The sequence below is a fragment of the Ranitomeya variabilis genome, chromosome 7 (genome assembly GCF_051348905.1).
Source record: "Ranitomeya variabilis isolate aRanVar5 chromosome 7, aRanVar5.hap1, whole genome shotgun sequence".
NCBI classification, from domain to species: Eukaryota; Metazoa; Chordata; class Amphibia; order Anura; family Dendrobatidae; genus Ranitomeya; species Ranitomeya variabilis.
This window is the reverse complement of record NC_135238.1, coordinates 242,113,631-242,133,511: the sequence shown is the minus strand read 5'-3', so window position 1 is coordinate 242,133,511 and position 19,881 is coordinate 242,113,631. Positions and strand designations below refer to the sequence as shown.

The following is a 19,881-nucleotide window of genomic DNA, read 5'->3' as shown; positions in this document are numbered from 1 at the left end:
CTTAGTTACGGCAGTTTCAGTGGAGTGGTGTGACCGGAAGCCAGATTGTAAGCGGTCAAAGAGGGAGCAAGAAGAGAGATGGGAGGACAGTTCAAGGTAAACGTGTTGTTCCAGTAGTTTGGAGGCATAGGGGAGAAGTGATATAGGGCGATAGCTAGATACAGAGGATGGATCAAGAGTGGGCTTTTTGAGGATAGGTGTGATGGAGGCATGTTTAAAGCTTGAGGGGAAAACACCAGTTGTTAGTGATAGGTTGAAGAGATGGGTTAGGATGAAGACTGGTGAAGTTTGGGATGAGGTGGGATGGGAGCAGGTCAAGTGCACAGGTGGTGAGATGCGATCTTGAGAGTAGAGTGGAGAGTTGATCTGTAATGGTGGAGAAGTTGGTTTTGGAGGTGGAGGGCTGGGAAGTCAGGAGGAAGGGCTCTGGGGGTTGTTGACCAAAACTGTCTCTGATGCTATCAATCTTCTGCTTGAAAAATGAGGCAAAGTCTTCAGCGGAGATAAGTGGGGAGGGAGGAGGTACTGGGGGACGGAGGAGAGAATTGAAGGTGTTGAATAACTGTTTAGGGTTGTGAGACAGGGAGGATATGAGAGATGAGAAGTAGGTTTGTTTAGCTGTGGCGAGTGTGGTCTTGAAAGTAGCGAGGGACTGTTTGAATACGATAAAGTGCTCGTTGGAGTGGGATCTTTTCCATCTGCGCTCAGCAGCCCTGGAAGCTCGCCTCAGTTCTTTGGTCAGGCAGGTGTGCCAGGGCTGTCTGTTGATTTTGCGAGCTTTGGTATGTGTAAGTGGGGCAGCAGATTCCAAAGCTACAGCTATTGTGGTGTTATATAGAGCGGCAGCGTCATCCGCATTGTGTATGGAACTTATGTCTGTGAAAGGGAGGAGGGATTCAGAGAATGAATGTAGGTCAAGATGTTTAAGATTTCTGCGAGGGTGTGAATGTTTGTGGGGTGGGGATTGTAGACATGGAGTGGAGAGAGATGAGAATGTGAGAAGGTTGTGGTCAGAGAGTGGAAGAGGTGAGTTAGAGAGGTTAGATAGGGAGCAGAGGCGGGTGAAGATGAGGTCCAGTGTGTGACCATCTTTGTGAGTGGCTGCAGAAGACCATTGAGTGAGGCAGAAGGAGGAAGTGAGAGATGAAGTTTAGTGGCAGCTGAGAGGGAAGTGTCAATGGGGATGTTGAAATCGCCCATGATGATAGTGGGGATGTCTGCAGAAAGGAAATGAAGTAGCCAGGTGGTGAAGTGGTCAAAGAAGGTGGTGGCTGGCCCTGGGGGGGCGGTAAATGGCAGCCAGTTGGAGGTTGCAGGGGGAGTAGATGTGCACAGAGTGCATCTCAAAGGAAGGGAGGGTAACAGAGGGTGGCAGTGGGATTGGGGTGAAGGAGCAGTTATCTGACAGGAGAAAACCAACTCCTCCGCCATGCTTGCTGCTGGGGCGGGGTGTGTGAGAAAGGTGGAAGCCACCATAAGAGAGTGCAGCAGGGGAGGCTGTGTCAGAAGGGGTGAGCCAGGTTTCAGTGATGGCGAGGAAGGAAAGTTTGGTAGTAACAAAAAGATCATGGATGTAGGAAAGCTTGTTGCAGACAGAGCGAGCGTTCCACAGAGCTCCTGTTAGTGGGACAGGGGAAGCGGTGGCTGGGCGAATGGGTATAAGGTTAGAGAGGTTACGGGGTAATGGGGATTGTAGACGAGCTCTCTAAATAATGGGGGTTGTAGACGAGCTCTCTATATAATAGGGGTTGTAGACGAGCTCTCTATATAATGGGGGTTGTAGACGAGCTCTCTATATAAAGGGGGTTGGAGACCAGCTCTCTATATAATGGGGGTTGTAGACGAGCTCTCTATATAATGGGGGTTGTAGACAAGCTCTCTATATAAAGAAGGTTGGAGACCAACTCTATATAATGGGGGTTGTAGACCAGCTCTCTATATAATGGGGATTGTAGACGAGCTCTCTATATAATGGGGATTGTAGACGAGCTCTCTATATAATGGGGGTTGTAGACGAGCTCTCTATATAATGGGGGTTGTAGACGAGCTCTCTATATAATGGGGGGGTTGTAGACGAGCTCTCTATATAATGGGGATTGTAGACGAGCTCTCTATATAATGGGGGTTGTAGACGAGCTCTCTATATAATGGGGGTTGTAGACGAGCTCTCTATATAATGGGGGGGTTGTAGACGAGCTCTCTATATAATGGGGATTGTAGACGAGCTCTCTATATAATGGGGGTTGTAGACGAGCTCTCTATATAATGGGGGTTGTAGACGAGCTCTCTATATAATGGGGATTGTAGACGAGCTCTCTATATAATGGGGGTTGTAGACGAGCTCTCTATATAATGGGGGTTGTAGACGAGCTCTCTATATAATGGGTGTTGTAGACCAGCTCTCTATATAATGGGGGGGTTTCATGGAGAGTCTCATTACTTATGTTCGGTGCCACCTACGTTACTCTCTGTCTTAGATATGGGGAGTATCTGGCTGCATTGAGGGGAACAGTGAAAGGTCAATGTGGAGTCGGGGGTCTCATGTGGGAGTCTGCAGCTGACAGGAAAAGATTATTTACTATGAAAGAAGAGGAATCCATGAGAGCAGACATTGTCGCACCATTTCAGGGCACCAGGACTAGGTCATATATGATACATCAGATGGGCTGTATGTACACTGCACATGGGGCGGCCGCAGGGTTTACTTTCTTCATGAGTGACACATGGTGGACACTCAGTGTAATGACAGGAGACCCCAGTACACACAAACCATGCCCCCTTGTATAATAATGTATCCAGCACAGAGCGCCCCGGTATAATAATGTATCCTGCACAGAGAGCCCCCGGTATAATAATGTATCCGGCACAGAGCGCCCCGGTATAATAATGTATCCTGCACAGAGCTTCTCCGGTATAATAATGTATCGTGCACAGAGCGCTCCCAGTATAATAATGTATCTGGCACAGAGCGCCCCCAGTATAATAATGTATCCTGCACAGAGCGCCCCGGTATAATAATGTATCCGGCACAGAGCGCCCCCAGTATAATAATGTATCCGGCACAGAGCGCCCCGGTATAATAATGTATCCTGCACAGAGCTTCTCCGGTATAATAATGTATCCGGCGCAGAGCTCCTCCGCTATAGTAATGTATGCGGCACAGAACACCCATGGTATAATAATGTATCCAGCAAAGAGCACCCCCAGTATAATAATGTACCAGCACAGAGAGCCCCCGGTATAATAATGTATCCTGGACAGAGCTCCTCCGCTATAATAATGTATCCTGCACAGAGCGCCCCCAGTATAATAATGTATCCTGGACAGAGCTCCTCCGCTATAATAATGTATGCAGCACAGAACACCCCCAGTATAATAATGTATCCAGCACAGAGCGCCCCCAGTATAATAATGTACCGGCACAGAGCTCCCCCAGTATAATAATGTATCCGGCACAGAGCGCCCCCAGTATAATAATGTATCCTGCACAGAGAGCCCCTGTATAATAATGTATCCAGCACAGAGCTCCTCCGGTATAATAATGTATCGGCACAGAGCGCCCCCAGTATAATAATGTATCCTCCACAGAGCTCCTCTGCTATAATAATGTATCCAGCACAGAGCGCCCCCAGTATAATAATGTATCCGGCACAGAGCGCCCCCAGTATAATAATGTATCCTGGACAGAGCTCCTCCGCTATAATAATGTATGCAGCACAGAACACCCCCAGTATAATAATGTATCCAGCACAGAGCGCCCCCAGTATAATAATGTACCGGCACAGAGCTCCCCCAGTATAATAATGTATCCGGCACAGAGCGCCCCCAGTATAATAATGTATCCTGCACAGAGAGCCCCTGCATAATAATGTATCCAGCACAGAGCTCCTCCGGTATAATAATGTATCGGCACAGAGCGCCCCCAGTATAATAATGTATCCTCCACAGAGCTCCCCCGCTATAATAATGTATCCAGCACAGAGCGCCCCCAGTATAATAATGTATCCGGCACAGAGCGCCCCCAGTATAATAATGTATCCAGCACAGAGCGCCCCCAGTATAATAATGTATCCGGCACAGAGCGCCCCCAGTATAATAATGTATCCGTCACAGAGCACCCCCAGTACAATAATGTATCCTGCACAGAGCGCCCCGGAAAAATAATGTATCCTGCACAGAGCGCCCCCGGTATAATAATGTATCCGGCACAGAGCTCCCCTGTATAATAATGTATCCAGCACAGAGCGCCCCGGTTATAATAATGTATCCGGCACAGAGCACCCCTAATATAATAATGTTTCCAGCACAGAGTGCCCCCTGAATAATAATGTATCCGTCACAGAGCTCCTCCGGTATAATAATGTATCCTGGACAGAGCCCCCTTGATACAATAATGTATCCAGCACAGAGCGCCCCGGTATAATAATGTATCTTGCACAGATCTCCCCTGATATAATAATGTATCCTGCACAGAGCGCCCCCCCCAGTATAATAATGTATACTGCAGAGAGCGCCCCCAGTATAATAATGTATCTGGCACAGAGAGCCCCCGGTATAATAATGTATCTGGCACAGAGCGCCCCCGGTATAATAATGTATCCTGCACAGAGCGCCCCCGGTATAATAATGTATCCTGCACAGAGCGCCCCCGGTATAATAATGTATCCTGCATAGAGCGCCCCCGGTATAACAATGTATCCGGCACAGAGCTCCCCGGTATAATAATGTATCTTGTACAGAGCGCCCCCCAGTATAATAATGTATCCGGCACAGAGCACCCCCAATATAATAATGTATCTTGCACAGAGCGCCCCCGGTATAGTAATGTATCCTACACAGAGCGCCGCCGGTTTAATGTATCCTGCACAGAGCTCCCCGGTATAATAATGTATCTTGTACAGAGCACCCACGGTATAATAATGTATCCTGCACAGAGCGCCCCCGGTATAATAATGTATCCGGCACAGAGCACCCCCAATATAATAATGTATCTTGCACAGAGTGCCTCCGGTATAATAATGTATCCGACACAGAGCATCTCTGGTATAATAATGTATCCTGCACAGAGCTCCCAAATATAATGTATCCGGCACAGAGCGCCCCCAATATAATAATGTATCCGGCACAGAGCGCCCCCAATATAATAATGTATCCGGCTCAGAGCGCCCCCGGTATAATAACGTATCTGGCACAGAGCGTTCCCGGTATAATAATGTATCCTGCACAGAGAGCCCCGGAATAATAATGTATCCGGCACAGAGCGCCCCCAGTAAAATAATGTATCTGGCACAGAGCGCCCCCAATATAATAATGTATCCGGCTCAGAGCGTCCCCGGTATAATAATGTATCTGGCACAGAGCGTTCCCGGTATAATAATGTATCCTGCACAGAGCGCCCCCGGTATAATAATGTATCCTCCATAGAGCGCCCCCGGTATAATAATGTATCCTGCATAGAGCGCCCCCGGTATAATAATGTATCCGGCACAGAGCTCCCCGGTATAATAATGTATCTTGTACAGAGCGCCCCCCAGTATAATAATGTATCCGGCACAGAGCACCCCCAATATAATAATGTATCTTGCACAGAGCGCCCCCGGTATAGTAATGTATCCTACACAGAGCGCCGCCGGTTTAATGTATCCTGCACAGAGCTCCCCGGTATAATAATGTATCTTGTACAGAGCACCCACGGTATAATAATGTATCCTGCACAGAGCGCCCCCGGTATAATAATGTATCCGGCACAGAGCACCCCCAATATAATAATGTATCTTGCACAGAGCGCCTCCGGTATAATAATGTATCCGACACAGAGCATCTCTGGTATAATAATGTATCCTGCTCAGAGCTCCCAAATATAATAATGTATCCGGCACAGAGCGCCCCCAATATAATAATGTATCCGGCACAGAGCGCCCCCAATATAATAATGTATCCGGCTCAGAGCGCCCCCGGTATAATAATGTATCTGGCACAGAGCGTTCCCGGTACAATAATGTATCCTGCACAGAGAGCCCCGGAATAATAATGTATCCGGCACAGAGCGCCCCCAGTAAAATAATGTATCCGGCACAGAGCGCCCCCAATATAATAATGTACCCGGCTCAGAGCGTCCCCGGTATAATAATGTATCTGGCACAGAGCGTTCCCGGTATAATAATGTATCCTGCACAGAGCGCCCCGGTTATAATAATGTATCCGGCACAGAGCACCCCTAATATAATAATGTTTCCAGCACAGAGTGCCCCCTGAATAATAATGTATCCCTCACAGAGCTCCTCCGGTATAATAATGTATCCTGGACAGAGCCCCCTTGATACAATAATGTATCCAGCACAGAGCGCCCCGGTATAATAATGTATCTTGCACAGATCTCCCCTGATATAATAATGTATCCTGCACAGAGCGCCCCCCCAGTATAATAATGTATACTGCAGAGAGCGCCCCCAGTATAATAATGTATCCGTCACAGAGCACCCCCAGTACAATAATGTATCCTGCACAGAGCGCCCCGGAAAAATAATGTATCCTGCACAGAGCGCCCCCGGTATAATAATGTATCCGGCACAGAGCTCCCCTGTATAATAATGTATCCAGCACAGAGCGCCCCGGTTATAATAATGTATCCGGCACAGAGCACCCCTAATATAATAATGTTTCCAGCACAGAGTGCCCCCTGAATAATAATGTATCCGTCACAGAGCTCCTCCGGTATAATAATGTATCCTGGACAGAGCCCCCTTGATACAATAATGTATCCAGCACAGAGCGCCCCGGTATAATAATGTATCTTGCACAGATCTCCCCTGATATAATAATGTATCCTGCACAGAGCGCCCCCCCCAGTATAATAATGTATACTGCAGAGAGCGCCCCCAGTATAATAATGTATCTGGCACAGAGAGCCCCCGGTATAATAATGTATCTGGCACAGAGCGCCCCCGGTATAATAATGTATCCTGCACAGAGCGCCCCCGGTATAATAATGTATCCTGCACAGAGCGCCCCCGGTATAATAATGTATCCTGCATAGAGCGCCCCCGGTATAATAATGTATCCGGCACAGAGCTCCCCGGTATAATAATGTATCTTGTACAGAGCGCCCCCCAGTATAATAATGTATCCGGCACAGAGCACCCCCAATATAATAATGTATCTTGCACAGAGCGCCCCCGGTATAGTAATGTATCCTACACAGAGCGCCGCCGGTTTAATGTATCCTGCACAGAGCTCCCCGGTATAATAATGTATCTTGTACAGAGCACCCACGGTATAATAATGTATCCTGCACAGAGCGCCCCCGGTATAATAATGTATCCGGCACAGAGCACCCCCAATATAATAATGTATCTTGCACAGAGTGCCTCCGGTATAATAATGTATCCGACACAGAGCATCTCTGGTATAATAATGTATCCTGCACAGAGCTCCCAAATATAATGTATCCGGCACAGAGCGCCCCCAATATAATAATGTATCCGGCACAGAGCGCCCCCAATATAATAATGTATCCGGCTCAGAGCGCCCCCGGTATAATAACGTATCTGGCACAGAGCGTTCCCGGTATAATAATGTATCCTGCACAGAGAGCCCCGGAATAATAATGTATCCGGCACAGAGCGCCCCCAGTAAAATAATGTATCTGGCACAGAGCGCCCCCAATATAATAATGTATCCGGCTCAGAGCGTCCCCGGTATAATAATGTATCTGGCACAGAGCGTTCCCGGTATAATAATGTATCCTGCACAGAGCGCCCCCGGTATAATAATGTATCCTCCATAGAGCGCCCCCGGTATAATAATGTATCCTGCATAGAGCGCCCCCGGTATAATAATGTATCCGGCACAGAGCTCCCCGGTATAATAATGTATCTTGTACAGAGCGCCCCCCAGTATAATAATGTATCCGGCACAGAGCACCCCCAATATAATAATGTATCTTGCACAGAGCGCCCCCGGTATAGTAATGTATCCTACACAGAGCGCCGCCGGTTTAATGTATCCTGCACAGAGCTCCCCGGTATAATAATGTATCTTGTACAGAGCACCCACGGTATAATAATGTATCCTGCACAGAGCGCCCCCGGTATAATAATGTATCCGGCACAGAGCACCCCCAATATAATAATGTATCTTGCACAGAGCGCCTCCGGTATAATAATGTATCCGACACAGAGCATCTCTGGTATAATAATGTATCCTGCTCAGAGCTCCCAAATATAATAATGTATCCGGCACAGAGCGCCCCCAATATAATAATGTATCCGGCACAGAGCGCCCCCAATATAATAATGTATCCGGCTCAGAGCGCCCCCGGTATAATAATGTATCTGGCACAGAGCGTTCCCGGTACAATAATGTATCCTGCACAGAGAGCCCCGGAATAATAATGTATCCGGCACAGAGCGCCCCCAGTAAAATAATGTATCCGGCACAGAGCGCCCCCAATATAATAATGTACCCGGCTCAGAGCGTCCCCAGTATAATAATGTATCTGGCACAGAGCGTTCCCGGTATAATAATGTATCCTGCACAGAGCGCCCCGGTTATAATAATGTATCCGGCACAGAGCACCCCTAATATAATAATGTTTCCAGCACAGAGTGCCCCCTGAATAATAATGTATCCCTCACAGAGCTCCTCCGGTATAATAATGTATCCTGGACAGAGCCCCCTTGATACAATAATGTATCCAGCACAGAGCGCCCCGGTATAATAATGTATCTTGCACAGATCTCCCCTGATATAATAATGTATCCTGCACAGAGCGCCCCCCCAGTATAATAATGTATACTGCAGAGAGCGCCCCCAGTATAATAATGTATCTGGCACAGAGAGCCCCCGGTATAATAATGTATCTGGCACAGAGCGCCCCCGGTATAATAATGTGTCCTGCACAGAGCGCCCCCGGTATAATTATGTATCCTGCACAGAGCGCGGGCCCCCGGTATAATAATGTATCCGGCACAGAGCTCCCCGGTATAATAATGTATCTTGTACAGAGCGCCCCCCAGTATAATAATGTATCCGGCACAGAGCACCCTCAATATAATAATGTATCTTGCACAGAGCGCCCCCGGTATAGTAATGTATCCTACATAGAGCGCCGCCGGTATAATGTATCCTGCACAGAGAGCCCCCCAGTATAATAATGTATCCTGCACAGAGCTCCCCGGTATAATAATGTATCTTGTACAGAGCACCCACGGTATAATAATGTATCCTGCACAGAGCGCCCCCGGTATAATAATGTATCCGGCACAGAGCACCCCCAATATAATAATGTATCTTGCACAGAGTGCCTCCGGTATAATAATGTATCCGGCACAGAGCGCCCCCAATATAATAATGTATCCGACACAGAGCGTCTCTGGTATAATAATGTATCCTGCACAGAGCTCCCCAAATATAATAATGTATCCGGCACAGAGCGCCCCCAATATAATAATGTATCTGGCACAGAGCGCCCCCAATATAATAATGTATCCGGCTCAGAGCGCCCCCGGTATAATAATGTATCTGGCACAGAGCGTTCCCGGTATAATAATGTATCCTGCACAGAGAGCCCCGGAATAATAATGTATCCGGCACAGAGCGCCCCCAGTAAAATAATGTATCCGGCACAGAGCTCCCCGGTATAATAATGTATCTTGTACAGAGCACCCCCGGTATAATAATGTATCCTGCACAGAGCTCCCCGGTATAATAATGTATCCGGTACAGAGCACCCCCAATATAATAATGTATCTTGCACAGAGTGCCCCCGGTATAATAATGTATCCTGCACAGAGCTCCCCAAATATAATAATGTATCCGGCACAGAGAGCCCCTGTATAATAATGTATCCGGCACAGAGAGCCCCTGTATAATAATGTATCCAGCACAGTGCGCCCCGGTATAATAATGTATCCTGCACAGAGAGCCCCCAGTGTCATGATTCCCAATGGCAGGGAAACATCAGAACACAAAAATAACGGACGAGCTCTGGGTGATGGAATCTCGAGCTGACCGTGAGCTAAATCTACCACACAACTAATAGTAGCCAGGGAGCATACCTACGACTTCCTAGATGCCACGCGCCAGCCGGAGGACTAACTACGCCTGGTAGAGGAAGGAACAGACCTGGCTTACCTCTAGGGAAATACCCCAAAAGATGATAGCAGCCCCCCACATGTAATAACGGTGAGTTAAGAGGAAAAGACATACACAGTATGAAAGTAGATTTAGCAAAGAGAGGTCCACTTACTAGATAGCAGAAGGATACAAAAGAGGACTTCACGGTCAACTGAAAACCCTTTCAAAAAACCATCCTGAAATTACTTTAAGGCCGGGGTCACACTAGACCGTAATACGGACGAGTGCTATGCGATAAAAAATCGCATAGCACTCGGCCCAATGTTAATCTATGGTGCAGCTCCCATCATCCGATATTTTCTCCACCGTATTTCGGATCCGAGGGAACTCGCAGCAGGCTGCGATTGTCAGCGTATCTCGGCCGAGACTCGCCAATGAAAGTCTATGGGTGCGAGAAAAAATCGGATTACACACGGACCATGCGTGTGCATTGCGAGAAATACGCAGCGGTGTTCTATAGAAAAGCCGGTAATTCAATTGCCGGCTTTGCATTTCTCCTTCACAAACCCGACAGGATATGAGACATGGTTTACATACAGTAAACCATCTCATATCCCCCTTTTTTTTGCATATTCCACACTACTAATGTTAGTAGTGTGTATGTGCAAAATTTGGCCGCTGTAGCTGCTCAAATAAAGGGTTAAATGGCGGAAAAAATTGGCGTGGGCTCCCGCGCAATTTTCTCCGCCAGAATGGTAAAGCCAGTGACTGAGGGCAGATATTAATAGCCAGGAGAGGGTCCATGGTTATTGGCCCCCCCCGTGGCTACAAACATCTGCCCCCAGCCACCCCAGAAAAGGCACATCTGGAAGATGAGCCTATTCTGGCACTTGGCCACTCTCTTCCCACTCCCTGTAGCGGTGGGCTATGGGGTAATGAAGGGTTAATGCCACCTTGCTATTGGAAGGTGACATTAAGCCAGATTAATAATGGAGAGGCGTCAATTATGTCACCTATCCATTATTAATCCAATTGTTGGAAAGGGTTAAAAAACACACACACACATGATTAAAAAGTATTTTAATGAAATAAACACAGCGGTTGTTGTAATAATTTATTGTTCTCTCATTCCATTTTCAGACCCTCGCTTGGCAAAACAATAAACACACAAGATACATACCCTCTCTGATGAACTGTCACGTCCCACGAGGTAATCCATCTGAAGGGGTTAACTAATATTACAGGCAGAGCTGCGATAATCCACTCGCTCGTGCCTGTAATCCCCGGGTGCTGAAAGGAAAGCAGTGATCTATACTTACATTGAGTCGCGGTGATGCGCCCCCTGGTGGATGTCCTCATATGACCTGGAGCGTGGGAAAAAGTTCCCAGGCTGCAGTTCATGAGAACATCCAGCAGGGGCGCATCACCGCGACTGAATGTAAGTATAGATCACTGCTTTCCTTTCAGCACCCGGGGATTACAGGCACGAGCGAGTGGATTATCGCAGCTCTGCCTGTAATATTAGTTAACCCCTTCAGATGGATTACCTCGTGGGACGTGACAGTTCATCAGAGAGGGTATGTATCTTGTGTGTTTATTGTTTTGCCAAGCGAGGGTCTGAAAATGGAATGAGAGAGCAATAAAATATTACAACAACCGCTGTGTTTATTTCATTAAAATACTTTTTAATCATGTGTGTGTGTGTTTTTTAACCCTTTCCAACAATTGGATTAATAATGGATAGGTGTCATAATTGACGCCTCTCCATTATTAATCTGGCTTAATGTCACCTTCCAATAGCAAGGTGGCATTAACCCTTCATTACCCCATAGCCCACCGCTACAGGGAGTGGGAAGAGAGTGGCCAAGTGCCAGAATAGGCGCATCTTCCAGATGTGCCTTTTCTGGGGTGGCTGGGGGCAGATGTTTGTAGCCACGGGGGGGCCAATAACCATGGACCCTCTCCTGGCTATTAATATCTGCCCTCAGTCACTGGCTTTACCATTCTGGCGGAGAAAATTGCGCGGGAGCCCACGCCAATTTTTTCCGCCATTTAACCCTTTATTTGAGCAGCTACAGCGGCCAAATTTTGCACATACACACTACTAACATTAGTAGTGTGGAATATGCAAAAAAAAGGGGGATATGAGATGGTTTACTGTATGTAAACCATGTCTCATATCCTGTCGGGTTTGTGCAGGAGAAATGCAAAGCCGGCAATTGAATTACCGGCTTTTCACAGATATCGCACTGAATGAAATATAAATACAGAATATATATATATGTGTCTCAATGACATATATATATATATATATATATATATATATATATATATATACTGTATATATGTTTTCCCGAACATTTGAGCACATAAATCCATTAGATGTCGGTTTTGCAAGCTTGCGAGAAAATCTCGGCATACGGATGCCATACGGATGTCACACGGATGTCACACGGATCATTTGATGCGAGGAAATCGCATCCTCGCACTGCACACGGATCACTGTTTTTGAAACATTTGGGCGATTCTCGGCCGTGAAAAACGGACCGTTTTTTTATACGTTAAGTGTGTCCCCGGCCAAAGACTCCTGTGTCAACTCATGATACAGGAGTGGCAATTTCAGCCCGCAAGAGCTTCCAGCTACAGAGAATAACAAAAACTGCAAACTGGACAAAAGATACAAAACAAAAGGACAAAGTCCACTTAGCTGATCAGCAGACTAGTAGCAGGAACATGCAACCGAAGGCTCTGGTTACAATGATGACCGGCAAAGAAATGACTGGAGAGCAAGGCTAAATAGGAAACTCCCAAACACTGATGGGAGCAGGTGAACTGAGACAGCAAAGCACACACAAGTCACCAGTACCACTAGCAACCACCAGGGGAGCCCAAAAAGCGGATTCACAACACCCCAGTATAATAATGTATCCGGCACAGTGCACCCCCAATATAATAATGTATCTTGCACAGAGTGCCCCCGGTATAATAATGTATCCTGCACAGAGCTCCCCAAATATAATAATGTATACGGCACAGAGCGCCCCCGGTATAATGATGTATCTTGTACAGAGCACCCCAGGTATAGTAATGTATCCTGCACAGAGAGCCCCCGGTATAATAATGTATCTGGCACAGAGCGCCCCCAGTATAATAATCTATCCGGCACAAAGCTCCCCGGTATAATAATGTATCTTGTACAGAACGCCCCGGGATAATAATGTATCTGGTACAGAGCGTTCCCGTTATAATAATGTATCCTGCACAGAGAGCCCCGGAATAATAATGTATCCGGCACAGAGCGCCCTCAGTAAAATAATGTATCCGGCACAGAGCTCCCCGGTATAATAATGTATCTTGTACAGAGCACCCCCGGTATAATAATGTATCCTGCACAGAGCTCCCCGGTATAATAATGTATCCGGCACCGAGCACCCCCAATATAATAATGTATGTTGCACAGAGTGCCCCCCGGTATAATAATGTATCCTGCACAGAGCTACCCAAATATAATAATGTATCCTGCACAGAGTGCCCCCGGTATAATAATGTATCCTGCACAGAGCGCCCCCAATATAATAATGTATCCGGCACAGAGCGCCCCCAATATAATAATGTATACGACACAGAGCGCCCCCGGTATAATGATGTATCTTGTACAGAACGCCCATGGATAATAATGTATCTGGCACAGAGCGTCCCCGGTATAATAATGTATCCTGCACAGAGAGCCCCCGGTATTATAATGTATCCGGCACAGAGCGCCCCCAGTATAATAATCTATCCAGCACAGAGCTCCCCGGTATAATAATGTATCTTGTACAGAACGCCCCGGGATAATAATGTATCTGGCACAGAGCTCCCCGGTATAATAATGTATCCTGCACAGAGCACCCCCTGTATAATAATGTATTCTGCACAGAGCTCCCCGGTATAATAATGTATTCTGCACATAGAGCCCCCGGTATAATAATGTATCCTGCACAGAGCTCCCCCAATATAATAATGTATCTCGCACAGAGCTCCCCCTGTATAATAATGTATCCTGCACAGAGCGCCCCCGGTATAATAATGTATCCGGCACAGAGCGCCCCCGATATAATAATGTATCCGGCACAGAGCGCCCCCATTATAATATTGTATCTTGCACAGAGAGCCCCCGGTATAATAATGTATCCGGCACAGAGAGCCCCGGTATAATAATGTATCCTGCACAGAGCGTCTCCGGTATAGTAATGTATCCGGCACAGAGCGTCTTCGGTATAATAATGTATCCGGCACAGAGCACCCCCGGTATAATAATGTATCCTGCACAGAGCACCCCCAATATAATAATGTATCCTGCACAGAGCGCCCTCAGTATAATAATGTATCTTGCACAGAGTGCCCCCGGTATAATAATGTATCCGACACAGAGCGCCCCCGGTATAATAATGTATCCTGCACAGAGCACCCCCAATATAATAATGTATCCGGCACAGAGCATCTCCGGTATAATGATGCATCCTGCACAGAGCGCCCCCAGTATAATAATGTATCTGGCACAGAGCTCCCCGGTATAATAATGTATCTTGTACAGAGCACCCCCGGTATAATAATGTATCCTGCACAGAGCGCCCCCGGTATAATAATGTATCCTGCACAGAGCGCCCCCAATATAATAATGTATCCGCCACAGAGCGCCCCCAATATAATAATGTATACGGCACAGAGCGCCCCCGGTATAATGATGTATCTTGTACAGAACGCCCCTGGATCATAATGTATCTGGCACAGAGCGTCCCCGGTATAATAATGTATCCGGCACCGAGCACCCCCAATATAATAATGTATCCGGCACAGAGCATCTCCGGTATAATGATGCATCCTGCACAGAGCGCCCCCAGTATAATAATGTATCTGGCACAGAGCTCCCCGGTATAATAATGTATCCTGCACAGAGCTACCCAAATATAATAATGTATCCTGCACAGAGCGCCCCCGGTATAATAATGTATCCTGCACAGAGCGCCCCCAATATAATAATGTATCCGGCACAGAGCGCCCCCAATATAATAATGTATACGACACAGAGCGCCCCCGGTATAATGATGTATCTTGTACAGAACGCCCCTGGATAATAATGTATCTGGCACAGAGCGTCCCCGGTATAATAATGTATCCTGCACAGAGAGCCCCCGGTATTATAATGTATCCGGCACAGAGCGCCCCCAGTATAATAATCTATCCGGCACAGAGCTCCCCGGTATAATAATGTATCTTGTACAGAACGCCCCGGGATAATAATGTATCTGGCACAGAGCGTCCCCGGTATAATAATGTATCCTGCACAGAGAGCCCCCGGTATAATAATGTATCCGGCACAGAGCTCCCCGGTATAATAATGTATCTTGTACAGAGCACCCCCGGTATAATAATGTATCCTGCACAGAGCTCCCCGGTATAATAATGTATCCGGCACCGAGCACCCCCAATATAATAATGTATGTTGCACAGAGTGCCCCCCGGTATAATAATGTATCCTGCACAGAGCTACCCAAATATAATAATGTATCCTGCACAGAGCGCCCCCGGTATAATAATGTATCCTGCACAGAGCGCCCCCAATATAATAATGTATCCGGCACAGAGCGCCCCCAATATAATAATGTATACGACACAGAGCGCCCCCGGTATAATGATGTATCTTGTACAGAACGCCCCTGGATAATAATGTATCTGGCACAGAGCGTCCCCGGTATAATAATGTATCCTGCACAGAGAGCCCCCGGTATTATAATGTATCCGGCACAGAGCGCCCCCAGTATAATAATCTATCCGGCACAGAGCTCCCCGGTATAATAATGTATCTTGTACAGAACGCCCCGGGATAATAATGTATCTGGCACAGAGCTCCCCGGTATAATAATGTATCCTGCACAGAGCACCCCCAGTATAATAATGTATTCTGCACAGAGCTCCCCGGTATAATAATGTATTCTGCACATAGAGCCCCCGGTATAATAATGTATCCGGCACAGAGCGCCCCGGTATAATAATGTATCCTGCACAGAGCTCCCCCAATATAATAATGTATCTCGCACAGAGCTCCCCCTGTATAATAATGTATCCTGCACAGAGCACCCCCGGTATAATAATGTATCCGGCACAGAGAGCCCCGGTATAATAATGTATCCTGCACAGAGAGCCCCCGGTATTATAATGTATCCGGCACAGAGAGCCCCGGTATAATAATGTATCCTGCACAGAGCGTCTCCGGTATAGTAATGTATCCGGCACAGAGCGTCTTCGGTATAATAATGTATCCGGCACAGAGCACCCCCGGTATAATAATGTATCCTGCACAGAGCGCTCTCAGTATAATAATGTATCTTGCACAGAGTGCCCCCGGTATAATAATGTGTCCGACACAGAGCGCCCCCGGTATAATAATGTATCCTGCACAGAGCACCCCCAATATAATAATGTATCCGGCACAGAGCATCTCCGGTATAATGATGCATCCTGCACAGAGCGCCCCCAGTATAATAATGTATCTGGCATAGAGCTCCCCGGTATAATAATGTATCTTATACAGAGCACCCCCGGTATAATAATGTATCCTGCACAGAGCACCCCCAATATAATAATGTATCCGGCACAGAGCGTCTCCGGTATAATGATGTATCCTGCACAGAGCGCCCCCAGTATAATAATGTATCCGGCACAGAGCTCCCCGGTATAATAATGTATCTTGTACAGAGCACCCCCGGTATAGTAATGTATCCTGCACAGAGCGCCCCCGGTATAATAATGTATCCGGCACAGAGCGTCTCCGGTATAATGATGTATCCGGCACAGAGCGCCCCCGGTATAATAATGTATCCAGCACAGAGCTCCCCTGGTATAATAATGTATCCTGCACAGAGCACCCCCAATATAATAATGTATCCGGCACAGAGCGCCTCCGGTATAATGTATCCGGCACAGAGCGCCCCCGGTATAATAATGTATCCAGCACAGAGCGCCCCGGTATAATAATGTATCTTGTACAGAGCACCCCCGGTATAATAATGTATCCGGCACAGAGCGCCCCCGATATAATAATGTATCCGACACAGAGCGCCCCCAATATAATGATGTATCTTGTACAGAACGCCCATGGATAATAATGTATCCGGCACAGAGTGTCCCCGGTATAATAATGTATCCTGCACAGAGAGCCCCCGGTATTATAATGTATCCGGCACAGAGCGCCCCCAGTATAATAATCTATCCGGCACAGAGCTCCCCGGTATAATAATGTATCTTGTACAGAACGCCCCGGGATAATAATGTATCCGGCACAGAGCTCCCCGGTATAATAATGTATCTTGTACAGAACGCCCCGGGATAATAATGTATCCGGCACAGAGCATCTCCGGTATAATGATGTATCTTGCAGAGAGCGCCCCCGGTATAATAATGTATCCTGCACAGAGCGCCCCCGGTATAATAATGTATCCGGCACAGAGCGCCCCCAGTATAATAATGTATCCGGCACAGAGCACCCCCAATATAATAACGTATGCGGCTCAGAGCGTCTCCGGTATAATAATGTATCCTGCACAGAGCACCCCCAATATAATAATGTATCCTGCACAGAGCACCCCCAATATAATAATGTATCCGGCACAGAGCATCTCCGGTATAATAATGTATCCGGCACAGAGCGTCTCTGGTATAATTTATCTGGCACAGAGCACCCCCGGTATAATAATGTATCCAGCACAGAGCGCCCCGGTATAATAATGTATCTTGTACAGAGCACCCCCGGTATAATAATGTATCCTGCACAGAGCGCCCTAGGTATAATAATGTATCCGGCACAGAGCGTCTCCGGTATAATGATGTATCCGGCACAGAGCGCCCCCGGTATAATAATGTATCCTTCACAGAGCGCCCCTGGTATAATAATGTATCCTGCACAGAGCGCCCCCGGTATAATAATGTATCCGGCACAGAGCTCCCCGGTATAATAATGTATCTTGTACAGAGCGCCCCCCAGTATTATAATGTATCCGGCACAGAGCTCCCCGGAATAATGATGTATCTTGTACAGAGCACCCCCGGTATAATAATGTATCCTGCAAAGAGCGCCCCCAGTATAATAATGTATCTTGCATAGAGTGCCCCCGGTATAATAATGTATCCAGCACAGAGCGCCCCCGGTATAATAATGTATCGTGCACAGAGCACCCCCAATGTATCCGGCACAGAGCGTCTCCGGTATAATGATGTATCCTGCACAGAGCGCCCCCAGTATAATAATGTATCCGGCACAGAGCTCCCCGGTATAATAATGTATCTTGTACAGAGCACCCCCGGTATAGTAATGTATCCGGCACAGAGCGCCCCCGGTATAATAATGTATCCGGCACAGAGCGTCTCCGGTATAATGATGTATCCGGCACAGAGCGCCCCCGGTATAATAATGTATCCAGCACAGAGCTCCCCTGGTATAATAATGTATCCGGCACAGAGCGCCCCCGGTATAATAATGTATCCGGCACAGAGCACCCCCAATATAATAATGTATCCGGCACAGAGCATCTCCGGTATAATGATGTATCTTGCAGAGAGCGCCCCCGGTATAATAATGTATCCTGCATAGAGCGCCCCCGGTATAATAATGTATCCGGCACAGAGCGCTCCCAGTATAATAATGTATCCGGCACAGAGCACCCCCAATATAATAACGTATGCGGCTCAGAGCGTCTCCGGTATAATGATGTATCTTGCACAGAGTGTCTCCGGTATAATGATGTATCTTGCACAGAGGGCCCCCGGTATAATGATACATACCCTTCACCTCAGTCCTGTGTTTTGCTTCTGATGGTCACACCTGTGATGATGCTTTACTCTCAGCTCTTTGTTCCTGACTTTTCATTGCACTGATTCTCTTCTCTCCGCAGCGTACCAGCTCATCACTGTGATCATAGCTGCAGCCGGTGGAGGACTCCTTCTCGTTCTGACCATTACGCTGGTAGTGACTTGTTGCAGGTCTGTGCTCCATCCTGAACTACAGTAAATTTGCAGAGCATTGTATGTGCAGATTATTGCACCCTTATCATGTATCCCGTGCTGTCAATTCCCAGCTGTGTACCTCATATATGCTAGAGACTCGGCACACTCAGATACGGGCGGCCCCTCCACACACTGCATTGTATTTGCATCATAATCTTCCCACTTTCATGGTGAACATGGGGCCATCAGAAATGGGTGAATGTATCATTCAGTGCCAGTCAGCCGAATGTAGGCAATGGTCACAACTGATTGTAAAGGAGGAAAGCCCACACAGATCACCATCAGAGACCCTCACAGACCCGTGCTGTCGTCAGACTCCGTGAATGATAATTCTAATGCTACATAAAAACACCAAGCTCCCGAATCCCCCAGTAATAAATGCAAGCGCCGGCGACTCATATTGCCAGTGTCTAGTTGTACAGTCGGTACAGAATGTATTCAGACCCCTTTACATTTTTCACTCTTTGTTTCATTGCAGCCATTTGGTAAATTCAAAAAAGTTCATTTTTTCTCATTAATGTACACTCTGCACCCCATTTTGACTGAAAAAAAAAAAAGAAATGTAGAAATTTTTGCCCGTAGGAGGAAGACAAAATTAGCATTTTTCTCAGCATGAAAGGGACGTTCATTTAAGTCTAAACACGATTTGGCTGTGTGCCTCGGTTAAGCAGTAATCCACTACTTGGATTCTGCTGGTCCCTGAGCATAGAAAATTCACTGGAGTATGTTTCTGCCGGTGCCCATTCAAAAGGGTAAGTTTCG

The 19,881-nt window shown here is 47.1% G+C and overlaps 1 protein-coding gene across 1 annotated transcript in view; it reads left to right on the top strand.

Moving 5' to 3' along the window:
• HEG1 (heart development protein with EGF like domains 1) overlaps positions 1-19,881 on the top strand; it is a 127,751-nt gene that overhangs the window by 62,046 nt on the left and 45,824 nt on the right. Inside the window, exon 11 of the mRNA XM_077273341.1 lies at positions 19,008-19,095. Within this exon, the coding sequence (XP_077129456.1) occupies positions 19,008-19,095 (88 nt within the window). The remainder of the gene's footprint in view (positions 1-19,007; positions 19,096-19,881) is intronic.